Source organism: Leuciscus leuciscus (assembly GCF_965113295.1).
Source record: "Leuciscus leuciscus genome assembly, chromosome: 10".
Lineage (NCBI taxonomy): Eukaryota > Metazoa > Chordata > Actinopteri > Cypriniformes > Leuciscidae > Leuciscus > Leuciscus leuciscus.
Window position 1 is genome coordinate 7212490 of NC_138734.1, and position 14407 is coordinate 7226896.

General features: G+C 39.1%; 1 protein-coding gene across 3 annotated transcripts in view; it reads left to right on the top strand.

The window, feature by feature from the left end:
- Positions 1-14407, top strand: part of aplp2 (amyloid beta (A4) precursor-like protein 2) — an 89310-nt gene that overhangs the window by 55625 nt on the left and 19278 nt on the right. For 2 of the 3 annotated variants that reach the window (XM_082181437.1, XM_082181436.1), the window contains exons 4-11: positions 2336-2448; positions 4349-4593; positions 6500-6705; positions 8034-8201; positions 11671-11801; positions 11952-12026; positions 12110-12268; positions 13381-13509. In XM_082181437.1, coding sequence (XP_082037563.1) covers positions 2336-2448; positions 4349-4593; positions 6500-6705; positions 8034-8201; positions 11671-11801; positions 11952-12026; positions 12110-12268; positions 13381-13509 — 1226 coding nt within the window. The remainder of the gene's footprint in view (positions 1-2335; positions 2449-4348; positions 4594-6499; positions 6706-8033; positions 8202-11670; positions 11802-11951; positions 12027-12109; positions 12269-13380; positions 13510-14407) is intronic. The other variant, XM_082181438.1, reaches the window with a different exon arrangement.

Sequence of the window (14407 nt, forward strand, 5' to 3'; positions counted from 1 at the left end):
ATTATTATTAATCGAAGGAGAGATGTATGTGTGTTTTCCAAGCATTAATGGTAAGGAACGACCCTTATACTTGTGAGCGGCACATATGAGGTGTTTCTGGGTGTTTCTCCCTCATTTCTGCTTCGAGGTCTTGATTGTGGCATTTATTTGAGGTTTAGAAACCAGTGTTCCTGTAATTATTTTGTCTTTTATGAATTTAATAAAGAACTCATCTACGTCAGGTGACCTGCAAATGCTCAAAAACTGTTTCCATTGCAGTTTTGTGAAATATTTCTTTTTTGAATTGGCCGAAAAACCACCTCATGCGAGCGTAAAAACTTTTTTGCGATAAATGGGAGTTTTTGCGAAATTGACATGTTTCCATTGGGCGTATTTTCAGTTTGTGCAGTTTGAAGGGTTATGGAAACGCGGCTAGTGTTGATTATTGTAATATTGACAAACTCAATTGAGATGAGCAATTCTACGATTTTTGCCTATTTTCTCTTTCACTGGCCAAAATTTCTGTGCATTCCTACTAGGGCTGCACGGTTCATTGAAATAAAACCAAAATTGTTATATAGCCTAGTGCGATTTATCAAATCACAAAGGCTGCAATTTAATGAAATAAATATATGCGCTGCGAGTTTCAGAGTGAAGCGCAGGACTGTGTTCTTTTACACGTGAGCTGCTCATGATCTGGTGTTTTTAGCGTCTCAGAGCTTCTCGGTTCACAGTAAATGCTGCTACACATGAACTCCATCTCTGCGTCTGCTCTGAGTTTGGGTCGCTTCAATGTGTGTTTGGGAGCTCAACATGTGCCAATCATCTTCCCATACTTGTAATGAGAAGCACTTATCAAAAAAAGAGAAGATTTAAGGACTCCCTGTGGTTTTCCACAAAAATAAAAGTTTGATGGTTTAACATTTAAAAATGAAGAAATTTAGACAGTTGTTTAAATTGTGCAACCCTGCAAACAAGCACAGATAACTCTGGATTTTTTTTCTTCTCACATTTTAAATCTCAATAGCAGTTTTTATTAGAATAATCGCAATTAGATTTTTCCCACTTAAACACGCAGCACTAATTCCTACATGCATATTAATTACATATACAGTGTTAGTTTTTCTGCACCCCCAATCTGACATTGTTCAGAGAAATAGGTAGTCCCACCCAAAACTCACACCATTGGTTGAGCCAGTATTAATATGTCACATCGCTCGAACAATCAGAAGCAACACAGTGTTCACACTCCCCAGGAAAGTTAAACTTGATATGAGCAAGAATTACCCCGTTCTCTTTAAAGGGATACTTCACCGTTTTTTCATATTAAACTATGTTATTCCCTTAACTAAGACGAGTTGATACATACCTCTATCGTCTCAGTGCGTGCACTAAATCCCTCTGTCTTGCGGCGAAACTTTGTTAGCCCAGTTCATTTAATAGGGGCCAAGCAGAGAAGCTACCAAACACCTCCACGTTTTCCCTATTTAAATACAGTTACTCGCGAAGTGTAACTCGACCTAGGACGGTGACACAAAACAAAACGTTGCGCTTTTCTAAGCGTGTAAAATGGATAACTATTTTGTATGGCGGAATACCATAGCAAGTGCTTGTAAGCACTTCGACTTGGCGCAGTAATATCTTCACTAGAGGGAGCGGGGGCCGGTGAGAGGATTTTTCACGAGTGAAGATATTACTGCGCCAAGTCGAAGTGCTTACAAGCACTTGCTATGGTATTCCGCCATACAATATAGTTATCCATTTTACACGCTTAGAAAAGCGCAACGTTTTGTTTTGTGTCACCGTCCTAGGTCGAGTTACACTTCGCGAGTAACTGTATTTAAATAGGGAAAACGTGGAGGTGTTTGGTATCTTCTCTGCTTGGCCCATATTAAATGAACTGGGCTAACAAAGTTTCGCCGCAAGACAGAGGGATTTAGTGCACGCACTGAGACGATAGAGGTATGTATCAACTCGTCTTAGTTAAGGGAATAACATAGTTTAATATGAAAAAACGGTGAAGTATCCCTTTAAAGAACGCGGCGAGACTTCCTGCTGCTATTTGCTCTCTCTCTGCCGTGGATGCATGTGCACGCCAGATCTTTGTTCTGTCTTTTGGTACTGACCAGATGTCTGTTCAGATGCCACTTGCCCTAGTTGTAAAATGCTCATTATAGAATGCAAAAGACCATGTGTTGATGAATTATTGAGCTGTGTTGTTATTTGCTGTCCCGAATTTGCAATTCTGTTTTGTTAGTGGGTGTTAGATGTTTTCTGTTTGCATTGTACCAGCTGCATGATGTTAAAGCCTCAGCCTTGCCAATAATCGGCGTGGTGTGTGTTTTTATGTTTTCAGTTGGGGAATTCGTGAGTGATGTCCTCTTGGTGCCAGACAAATGTAAATTCTTCCACAAGGAGCGTATGGACATGTGCGTGAGTCATCAGCAGTGGCACGGTGTGGCCAAAGAGGTAAGACATCATTTCCAGCTCCACAGACATACACCGCTAATCACATAATACATGTACTCAACAAGATATGTGTCTGTCCACAATAAACGCGAAGATGCTATGCAAAGCAACAGAATTGTTGGCAGTGAACATGTTTGAAATTTGATATACAGCTTTTTGAAGTTAGCTTTGGGACCAATGAGATTCGACATGCGTAGTAAATATTTAAGGCGCGGAAGGAGTCAGTTTGAAATTGGAATTCGGTAAATTGAATTGCTGAAAGCACAGTTACAATCGCCTCCCTGAAATTTTCAGTGGTCGTTGGATGTTGTTGCCACAACTCTCAACTTTTGGTCACAGTGACAAAACTAGGGCCCAGTAAAAGACACTTTGTTTTTTCCAAAATAATATTTCATTCAAATTTTCTGAATTCTGTTTTAATGGTTTAAGTCAATTTAGTTATCAATAACATGTCTAATTAATTGAAATCATGAAATTTATAATCAAATTCATGATAATAAATGTAGCAATTTATTAAAGTTTTAACCAAAAAAAAAATGTTTAGGGTCTTATGAAATTAGTTTTTTTTCTAGTTTAATAAAATTTGGATAATCAAAACACGTCTAATCAATTGAATTCATAAAACTTAACCAACAGTTTAATAATTTATTAAAATGTTTATTAGACAAAAGTGCTGCATTCATTCACACATACACGCAAAACATGCAGAATTCATATTTAAATAGCAGACTTTTCACTCTTTTATATTCACAAACACTAGTCTATATCATGATCTGTTTATTTTTCAGCCCTACTTTTGATTTATTCATCCAAAATTTGCCAAATTCCGTGACATTCCGCGTTATACTGTAAATTCCATTTTCATGACTGGATTCCAAGATTCCATCCATGTTTTCCACATTGCTGAAATCAAAGGGCCATACAGAACATTTTTTACAGAACTTTTGCAAGCCACTGGAATGTCCCTCTACATCTAATGCTCGTTTAAAATTTGATGGATTTTCATTTGTAGACTCGAGTGTCACGTTCTTATTCTCTCCTGAGGTTGCGTTGTTTGGATGTTTTTGATGTGTCGTTAATGTTAAAAACATCAATGAAGAATCTTTGCATAATAAGGAGACAACATTTTGAGACGCATATACTACTGATAAAAAATTTGGGTTCAATAAGATTTCTCAATAATTTTGAAAAGTCTCGCTCACCAAGCTTGCATTTATTTAATCAAAAATACAGTAAAAACAACAATATTGTGAAATATTATTACAATTTGGTGGTGGTGGTGGTAATCTTGAGAATAAATACTTTGCAAATGAAATACACTTCGTCTCATTTTATTTATAATCTTTTCATTTTAACTTTGATTCATTTTGATGGGTGAAACCAAAAGATAAGATTCATAACAACTGAATAAATCTGACATCAGCTTCACTTTGAAGATCTTGTCGTTCTCGCGTGCAAATAATAAAAGACAGCAAAATCTCCAGCAGGTGACACATTTCTACCATCATACCGACTACTCCTTGTGAAAACTATAGCAATGTTTAGGCTGTCAACATGAGTTTTTGACCATCGCAGATAGATATTGTCTTCACTATCTTCTTTGCAAATGAATTTGGATGCAGAATGCTGTAAACTTGGTGTACAGAACCAAATTTAGCCTCAGTGTGTACGTGGTCAGTTCTTTTCATACTGTAAATCACTCCAAGCTGCCGTCTTTCGTTCTCTGTGTGTGCATTCTGAAAGCATCTCCGTGCGCTGACTCCACTGATCCTGGGACAGACATTTAAGAGATCTGCTGAATTTCTTCGGGCTGTTCTTACACAGCAGACTGGCCTTTCAAACCACATTTGCTCTAATTGAATCGGATTTCTTGACTCTCTCTGTGTCTCTCTCTATCTAGGCCTGTTCTAAGGGAAACATGGTCCTGCACAGCTACGGCATGCTACTTCCCTGTGGCATCGATAAGTTCCACGGCACTGAATACGTCTGCTGCCCGTCTACTCGTCCCGAGGAGCCCGTACCTCCTGCTTCACCCTCAAAAGAGCTGGATGAGGATGAGGATGAGGATGATGAGAATGAGGAGGTGGAGGAGCCAGTCATTGAGGATGAGGTTGAAGATGAAGATGATGAAGCATTAGAGGAGAGGTAATGTGGTGTTAGTTGACATGCATGTGGTCTTTCTCAAACTTCTCGAGTTTGGTTTCTTAGTCCAATGTTAGTTTGTGGTTTCTGAGTTAAAGAATATTAACTTACCTTTTATTTATCACAATTTACCTTGCACTATCAACAAGAAAAGAATATTATACTATTTTTGTTTGAATTCGGGTGGCCCGAGCAACGGCGCTTTATGTCGGCGCTGCCCACGAGGCTATCAGCGCCAACAAATCATCATTAAACAAAGTCTCAGGCGTGGAGGTCTAATTTAAGATTGGTGTTAAACACCGGCTCATTCACAAAACATCATTTTTCTTTTGTCAGTTATTTGCGTATCCAAATTTCTGAAATAGGCACAGCCTCTCTGAGCGCCTCAGAGCAAACGCCCCTGGCACACTTATCAAAGGATGATGTATCAGTATGACTGTGACCTGTCATGTCTTATCATTTGAGAAGTAGTAGCTGAAAAATTGTATGTGTGACAGCATACGCCGTGTGTGCGTTTGTGTGGGATAAATTAGGTTGACCATCTGGATATTTTCGAGTGCCATGCCTTTGACCTCTGACAGCTGTTTGATTCACTTCCATAAATCATAAAACTTCCAACCTGTTCTCCTCCCCTCCCTCTGTTTCCTATGTTCTCCTTCCCTCTCATCCCACTGTGCTTCTGTCAGTTCTTTATGCCTCCTCATACTTTTTTCCAGATTTTTCTGTGGATAGAAATTTTTTACTGTCATTGATGTACTATTAGTTTTTGTAAATATTTTGAATTAGACTTTATTTTTATATTTTCTATATATGCGTGTGTGTATGTATGTATGTATGTCTTTTTTTCCCATTTTTTTCCCCCATTTTCTTCAATGTGTAATATAGCTGTTTGTGGATGTAAACGTTCTGCAAAGTTGTTAAGACGAAAGTGCACGATAAGTTATTGTCTCCTAAAAGAAAGAATTGACTCCGCCTAAACAAATCGTTTGTGTTTTGAATCCCACTGCGTGACACTTCTACGTATAATAGAGGCACTTTCATTTGAAAGTTTTAGCAATTGTTTGTGTTTTTGTAATTTGTATTTTATTTACATTTAAAAAAAAAGATTTAATTATTAAAAATATGTCTATATATTTTTAGTTTATTTAGTTTTAGGCTAACACTTTACAATAAGGTTTCATTTATTAACATTAGTTAACTACATTAGTTAAGGTGAAATAAAAATGATCAATACTTCTACAGCATTTATTAGTCTTAGTTTGTGTAATATCTACATTTACTACCACGTTGTTAAGAAAAGAAAAGTTGTATGTTAACATTAGTTAATGTTCTGTGAACTAACATGAACATGCACTTTTTTTATTAACTTATGTTTGTTAATGCATTAATTATTGTTACTAAATGAGACCTTATTGTAAAGTGTTAACAGTTTTGGTTGTTTAAGTACTTTCAGCACTAAATGGAAATGAGAAATGTTTCCTTGGCAACTAGCTGAAATAAAACAAGTCTTAATTCTTTTTTCTTTTCTTTTTTTTTCAGATAATATTATTCTTTTTTTTCTTTTCTTTTTTTTAAGTAATGAAAGTGTTTTTTATGGTTTAAGTTCTAGTGAACAATAATAACCCTGTCATTTACTCATTCTCAATTCTTTCCAAACCTGCATGACTTTCCAGTGGATCAGTTTGAAGAGTTACCCGTTACCCAGAAAGAGTTACCCAGTTTAAAGAGCTTCAATATAGTTACTTTACTTAAAAGGTTGTTTTGGCAGTTATACTATTTTAAACGATGAGTAGGACGTGGTTTGTGGTGCTGCTTCTATTTAAAAAAAAAAAAGAAAAAAAAGCGAAAAGACCAAAAAAGATTTAACGTTCACTCAATCATGTTCATTGTCTTTTCATCTCGTTTTTAGCGAGCCTGTTGCCAACGAGCCGCCCACTCAGGAGGACACAGCTGAAGAAGAGGAGGAGCAAGAGGATGACGGAGATGAGGAGGACTACCACTACGTGTACGAGGATGAAGAGGAGGACCGAGACAGTGAGGAAAAGGATGAGAAGAAAGAGAAAGCTGTGGTCCCAGAGAGCCAGGATGATGACAAAACTCTGCAGGAAGTGGAAGGTCAGTAACACTCGGTTTCCTTTATTTATTTCCTGACTGCCACAATGCGTCCAATTACAGCAGCTCATTTGATGCATATCTCTGGTCCTGTTCACTATAGAGGCTTACAGTTATTTAAAAAAAAATTACGTTATATCTGAAGCTAATTATACACTTTATTGTTTGCCATTGTCTGTACACCCTATATAGCGCAACAGTCGGGTTCCAGAAGTAAAAAATATAATTTGTTTTCTCCATGAAGACTTATTTTTAACAATAATGTATAAAGCTTGCAAGGTTAAGTAAAGATATATTACACTGTTAAAGCCACACGTCAGACACAAACTTTTTTTAATCTACATGCTATAGCCTGAATGAACTTGCTCAGAATCCTGATAAAGATGAATGCACCAATCAGAGAAGTCACTGTTACCATGGAAACAAAATTATGGTAGGGGTCAGCAGTGCCCACTGGTCATGAAACATGTAATCAATTGAATTTCCCTACGCTCTCAAACTTGTTTTACATTTGTATGTAACTGAATATTTAGCAGTGAAGTTCATTGATTTTATACTAAAGGGCTATTCATGCAAGTTTATAAAAATATAACTATAAAGTTTTAATAATTATTCTAGTTATTTAAGGAAAGCGAAGTCCACACCACAGCTATAACAATGCTAACAAAGTTATATTGCTATAACAGTATAACAACACTGACGAACAATATAATTTTTTCCAGCTGATGAATAATAAAAAACATTGACAGCCAATCAGAATCCACATGACTTCAAAGAGCTTGAGCGTTTAACAGTCATAACTGCAGTCAGCTTATAATAAACAGGAGGTTATTGTCCATTGGTATGGACGCTAATGTAGTTATCGTAATAGTTATCTATGGAGAAAGTAAAAAGTAAAAATACGTCTGGACCCAAGGCCGCTGAAAAAGTGTGCGGCCACTATTGTTACTGGATGTAACATGTTACTGGATTTACACCTTTGTTGATCCTGGAGCAACATTCCAATCAACCAATCAGATTTGAGGGACAAGTTTACAGTTGATGCCAAATTTAGGCTTACAACCAGGGTTAAGTGCTTCTACATCAGTGTTATTCACCCATCATTCCCCTCTGATTTTATCGGTGCGGTTAGGTTTATGATTAGGGATTGGGTTAGGACAAAATTTTCAGACAGGAATGTTGCTCCAGGATCAACAAAATATGTATCTAGGAACATGTCTGTCTCGGCAAAATCACGGTGTTCCCCTGTTGCGCTCTATAGTGCAAGGGCATTACTGATTGCTGCCCCTGGTGGCTGGAGGCTCTAACTGCGCCTCCCCCTCCTGTGTTAGCTGTGTGTTCTCTGGAGGCGGAGACCGGCCCCTGCCGCGCCTCTAAGCCTCGCTGGCACTTCGACATACAGCAGAGGAAGTGTGTGCGCTTCATCTACGGAGGCTGTGCCGGCAACCGCAACAATTTCGACTCGGAGGAATACTGCATGGCCGTGTGCAAACGTTTGAGTAAGTCACACTCGTCATCAAGGACTCCGCCCCCTTCCGCTCCACCCTGTTCCTTCTCCTTGCTTTCTCTCACAATACTAACACTGTGTTAGTGTACCTAAACAGCCTGCTTTAAACTGTTTTAAATGCAGCCTTTGAAAACGAATGTTTGAGACTTAAAATTCTGATTGGATGAGCTGCAGTCAGTCATTATAAATGCTCACTGTACGTTCTATATCAATGCAATTTTCTGTGTTGCTTTACAACCGTGAACACTTTGCAGGCTAATTAACGAATAATTCATTTTAATTCTAATTTATTTTACATGATTTAATTATTATTTTAAAATAATCATTATTATTATTAATTTTCAGGATGAATATTTTTGTTGCATTTTGTTAAAGCAAACCATCACCTGAGGCCAATCTGTTAATCAGTTAATCTGATCTATTGGCGCTTTTCCACTGCATGGTACGGTACGGCTCGGTTCGGTACGGCACGCTTTGGCGCTTTTCCACTGCATGGTATGGTACGGCTCGGTTCAGTACTGCTCACTTATGACGCATTTCCACTGCATGGTACGGTACGGTACGGCTCGCTTCGGCTCGCTTTAAATGGTACCACCTCTGTTGAGGTTCCAAGCGTACCGTACCGATACTAAAATGTGACGTGAAGACACTGCAGATCACTGATTGGTCAGACAGAATCATCACTACCAGCGTCATTGTATTTACAACACGAGACACTAAACCCGCTAGATTTAAATAGCCAGTAGACAACAGCCAACACTGTAGCGCCTGTTTTAAAAGTATTTGCTTAAAAAAAAGAGTATAAACTTAAAAAAAAGAAATGGCTGAATCGTGGTCAGTGGACGAGGTGCAGACGTCCACTCGTTGGTTGCCGAGGAGCGGATGGGGAAACACGGAATGAAAAATTCGCATTTAATATGATGATGTCATGGCAGTAGAGACGGCAACTATAACGATCAGTCCCACCCACTTTGAAGCGGTACTAACTGCAGTGGAAAAGCAACCGAGCTAAAACGAACCGAACCGTGCCGTACCGAGTCAAGTCGTACCAGCAGTGGAAAAGCGAAGCGAGCCGAACCGTTCCGCGCCGAGTCGAACCGTACCGAGCCGAACCGATCCGTACCATGCAGTGGAAAAGCGCCATAATTGAGTCTAATATGTTCTTTTTCCTGTTATTTCTGCTTGTGCAGTGCTGTGTCCCATCCCTTTTTACGCCGTCTTTGCTTTTGTTTTGTGTCTTTTTTTTATTACTAATCTGCCAATGTATTTGATTTGTGTAGGAGTAGAAACCATCATCCATGTGTTCTTGTGGCAACATGAACTGATGGATTTAATATGATCTTTTTTTTTATCATGGTAACCTTCATGATTCAAGGTTTCTCCTGTCCTCTTATTAGTATAGACGCTGTAGACTGCTTGTTCTAATCAATATGCATGTCTGATGTTGCCTTTTGTGCACAGCCTTATGGGAAGTCAAGTCGGCCTTGTCATCTGTATACTAAGGAAAACTGATTTTAGCTCATATCTTGATCATAGCGTGCTGAGTTGTGCAGTAACTATTAAGATAAATGCTAAGGGGGGGCAGTTCTGTCAGAAGAGCGCTTTTCAGAGGACAGGATGAAAGGAATGGGAAATGAAGGACTGTCTGGTTCTCTCAGAATCAGGGGAATTACAGAGCCATCTCCAGAGTCATAGCTCTCTGTGGGAAGCGTATTCTCCCCTGGTTTGATCTTAGTGGTCTCCTTTTTGTTGGCTGCTCCTCCTTTGCTTCCTTTGGACATATCTGTTGATCTGTCTTTCTGTCTGTAAATGTGTTTAAAAAAATTGGTCTCTATAGCTCTTTTCCAAAAGATAGTGAGCTCCCTAAAGGCCCCGATATACTCATGGCGAAGTTCTTTTTCAGAATCAGAAAGAGCTTTATTGCCAGGTTTGTTTGCACATACGAAGAATTTGTTTTGGTGACAGAAGCTTTCACTGTACAAACAGAATGACAGTGACAGGACATAGATAATAGAAATAAAAAAATAGAATAAGTAAATAGGAAATAATATGAAAAAAATGGGGGTAAAAAGAAGTTCGAAATACGTGAGAAGTGGTGGTCCTGTTAGCAAACATATGTAAATATGTGCTGCACGCTTTCCTTTCACTAAAAATAAACACAACAAAAATGATAGTGATGAGAAAACGGTAAATAAAGCATCTTTCATAGTGATTTGTTTCCTGATCATCCTTGTCATGTTTTATTCTGAGATAACAACCGGCTGGATGTACATTATCCCGCTTATTACACGGCTTCTTGCCACATAAGTAAATAAGTAGACACGAAATATTGATCTGAGTCAAAATAATATTTTATTAGGTCTTTAAACGCAAAGCCTGCGTGGAGAGAGCAGTTGCTAGCGCAGCAAGTTCAATCTAGACGGACATTAAAGGGATACGGTATACAGTCTAACCACTTATTACACAGCATTTCGACACATAATTATGGGGATATTAACACATAATTATGGGGATAAGAAATATTGATTTGAGATGAAACTGTTGGATTATAAGATAACAAACGGGTACGATTTTAAAACGGTGTACAAAACAATAGTCACAAAATTGAGTCCACGATACCAGATGACATAATTAAATAACTTTACACAAAATATTGATTTAACTGAGTTTTAATATTTCATTAGCTCACCAAACACAAAACTCCCATGAAGAAAAACCGTTCCTAGCAAGCGTATAGCGCAGCTGACTTCAGTTACCCAGATGAGCCTGTGTCATCTGTCTTTAGCGGTTGTTATCGGGGAATAACATACCACTGGATGGCGCGATTAGGTGTTTGGTGTTTTTAGCCCCCAATGGCTCCTTCCAGGCAGCGAGGGGATGGGTAGGTTTAAGGTTGAGGTTAGGGTTAGCTGCCTGGAAGGAGCCATTGGGGGCTAAAAACACTATCGAGCGCGCGATTGACCAATCAGAATCAAGTATTCCACAGAGCCGTGTAATAACATTGATTAACAACCTCGTAGCTCACAGTAGGTTAATCTTTAAAGATTTACAAGTTGTTCAAAATCAGTTCCCTATGGATTAAAAGGATGGGAATGTTGTACTATTGTTGTACTATTAAGTATGATGTTGCTGAGCTAACAGCTTCTTACGGCAATAAACTCACAATACATGCCTCACAAAAATTGGATATAAAAAGTTTATGGATACTTTTCAGTACTGAATAAGTACATTTTAACAGACATTTCCCTCAACTCTGAAACTTTTCTCTGAGCTTGTCGCAGTGCATTATAGGATTGTTATTTTCACAAAGTAATCATGCATTCCTGCCTTAAGTTTTGTAGGTATGAGCAACAGCCTTACGTTTCTGCAGTGTACCTGTGATGCCTAAAAATGCTGCCTAGCAAGTGTTTTGAAGAGGGCTTATATGCGCACTATTTACAAACTCTCTTTCTTCTCCTCAGTGCCGCCCACTCCTCAACCCACAGATGATGTGGATGTGTACTTCGAGACCCCAGCTGATGATAAAGAGCACAGCCGTTTCCAGAAGGCCAAGGAGCAACTCGAGATCAGACACCGCAACCGCATGGAGAGGGTGAGTGAGAGGTCACATTTACATTTAGATAAGAGATTTACCATGTGACATCCCCAACTGTTATAGAGTTGTTTCTGTTTGGCCCTTGAGGTCTAGCCCTTATTTGTGTCACCAGAGCCCCAAGTTTTGTGTATGTTTTGCTCCCATCAGGTGAGGAAGGAGTGGGAGGAGGCCGAGAGCCAGGCCAGGAACCTGCCCAAAGCTGAGAGACAGACACTGATCCAGGTAAACCTCAGCTTCCATGCCAGAGGACATCTCGTACAAGATGTGACTGTTTATTTATGGGTTTTTTATTATTCTCTCTGCAGCACTTCCAGGCTATGGTGGAGTCCCTGGAGGAGGAGGCAGCCAGTGAGAAACAGCAGCTTGTGGAGACTCACCTTGCTCGGGTAGAGGCAATGCTGAACGATCGGCGCCGTCTTGCTCTGGAGAACTACCTAGCCGCCCTGCAGGCTGATCCACCCAGGGTGAGAAAACAAACAATGACCTTTAGCCCCGTTTAAAAATGATGTTAAAGGGATAAAGGAAAAAAAATTCATTAATTACTCGCTTTTATGTCATTCCAAACCCGTAAGACTTTCGTTCATCTTTGGAAAACAAATGAAGACCTTTTTGATGAAATCTGAAAGCTTTCCGTCCCCCCATTGGCTGCTACGCAATGAGCACTTTGACGCTTCAAAAAGTTCATAAAGAGATTGTAAAACCTATCCATACGAATCGAAGAGTTTAGTCCAAATTTTCTGATGAGACACAATCAGTTTATATGATGAACAGCTGGAAATTAGGCTTTGGAAAACATTTTTCTTTTCCAAAATTGTATTCTTTTATTGATGCTTTTTTTTCTTTAACCGGATATCGAGACAGTTCAGCCTAACATTTGACGTTGACTTAATACCTGCCAAAAAAGATCACAATGAATTTAAATTCAGAAATTATAAACATGTTGATCATAGCAAGTGTCTTTGAGTCATTGAATATATAAATTGCTTGTGAATGTATTTAAAGTATCCATCTCATTGACCCACCGATTACTCTTCGAAAAGGAGATGCATTTGAGATGCGTGTTAATACCAGGTGTGGATGGCATTATTTTTTGTCTTTGCAAGTTCTGTAAGTCAAAGAACTATGAGAGATAAGTGCTTCCTTGAAGGATTGTTCTCATCTCATAATGACCAGATTACACTTCTCATGCTTAAGTCTCTAATGGGCGATGGTTGTCTTTCCCCCGTGCGCCGTGATTTAATGGTGGCAGATTACCTGTCCTCTATTATCCCGCTGAAACCTCATAACAGCGAGGGCGGCTTCAGTTACTTAAGATATTAATTTGAATTGGGCACCTATGTAATGTTTAATCCCCTGAAATGATTTGCACGAAGAGAGCCAGAGCCGGACTCACACAAGCAGGTGCGTTTTCAGCATCTCTGCTAATCCTCTTGTTATTTCTCTGTCTTGCGGCTCTTTGATCCTAGTGCTGATTCACGGATCAGCCAACTCATAAAGAGATGTCCACCTGACTCACCCTTCCTTTTATTTTCTCTCCTTTGTGGTCAATTTATCTCTTCACTCTCTGTCTCCGCAGCCCCACCGTATCCTGCAGGCTCTGAAGAGGTACATGCGTGCCGAGAATAAAGATCGTCAGCACACCTTCCGCCATTACCAGCACGTCCTGGCCGTGGACCCTGAGAAGGCCGCCCAGATGAAGTCCCAAGTCAGTGCCGCCCCAGCTGCCTCCCTTTAATGCTAAATCCAATACTTCATTTGATCTTTTCTCACCTTACGTAGTTTTGTCCAATTTATAACAGTTTTACTTGCCTTTTGGTCCCTACTTAATATTCAAAGACCATAAGCCATTTAATGGATGATTTCCCAAAGAGGTGTAAAAACTGTGATAAACAATGGGAGATGGCAGAGTAGAAGTGTTTGAAATTTAGTGGCACAGAAATAACTCGCTTCCCATTTAAGCTTGGTAACTTGAACATGTTTTTTGTGCATATGTGCGGTGTTCAGCAGTTGAGAGGATTGTCCGTTAGTGAGTTAGCATGACTGGATTCTCTTGTTCAAACATTATATGAGAGATTAGCACTGCACTGCTCTTGTGTAACATCACACTTAGCGATTTGATTGGATGTAACTTCAGAGTCTGAGCCAATGGCGTGGCTCTATAAATTGCATTCCAGACTGGCCTCAGTCAGCACGAATGTTTGTCATGGGAGACGGGACGTGGCACAGATCCAGAGGTGTGCACAGATCTGAGAATTATGGGAAATGAAACCCACATTCACAACAGTTTACATCTTGTGTTTTTGTTTACTGACTGATAGCAGTTCCTGTTTATTTCAGATTTAATTAGGCAAACCTCTTGGTCTGAGGGGGATTCACAAAGCATTCTTAAGAAAATTCTTCTTAATTGCCATTTTCATCTTGTTTTCTAATTTAAGAATATTTAGTTTTTATAATAACCTCTTACCTCTGGTTTCACAGACAAGGCTTACGCCTAGTTCCAGACTAAAATGCATGTTTGAGCTGTTTTAACTGAAATCTAATCTTAAAATGTCAGTGCCATTAAAAAACAAAAAACAAAACATTTTCACGTTTATAAAAAGGCT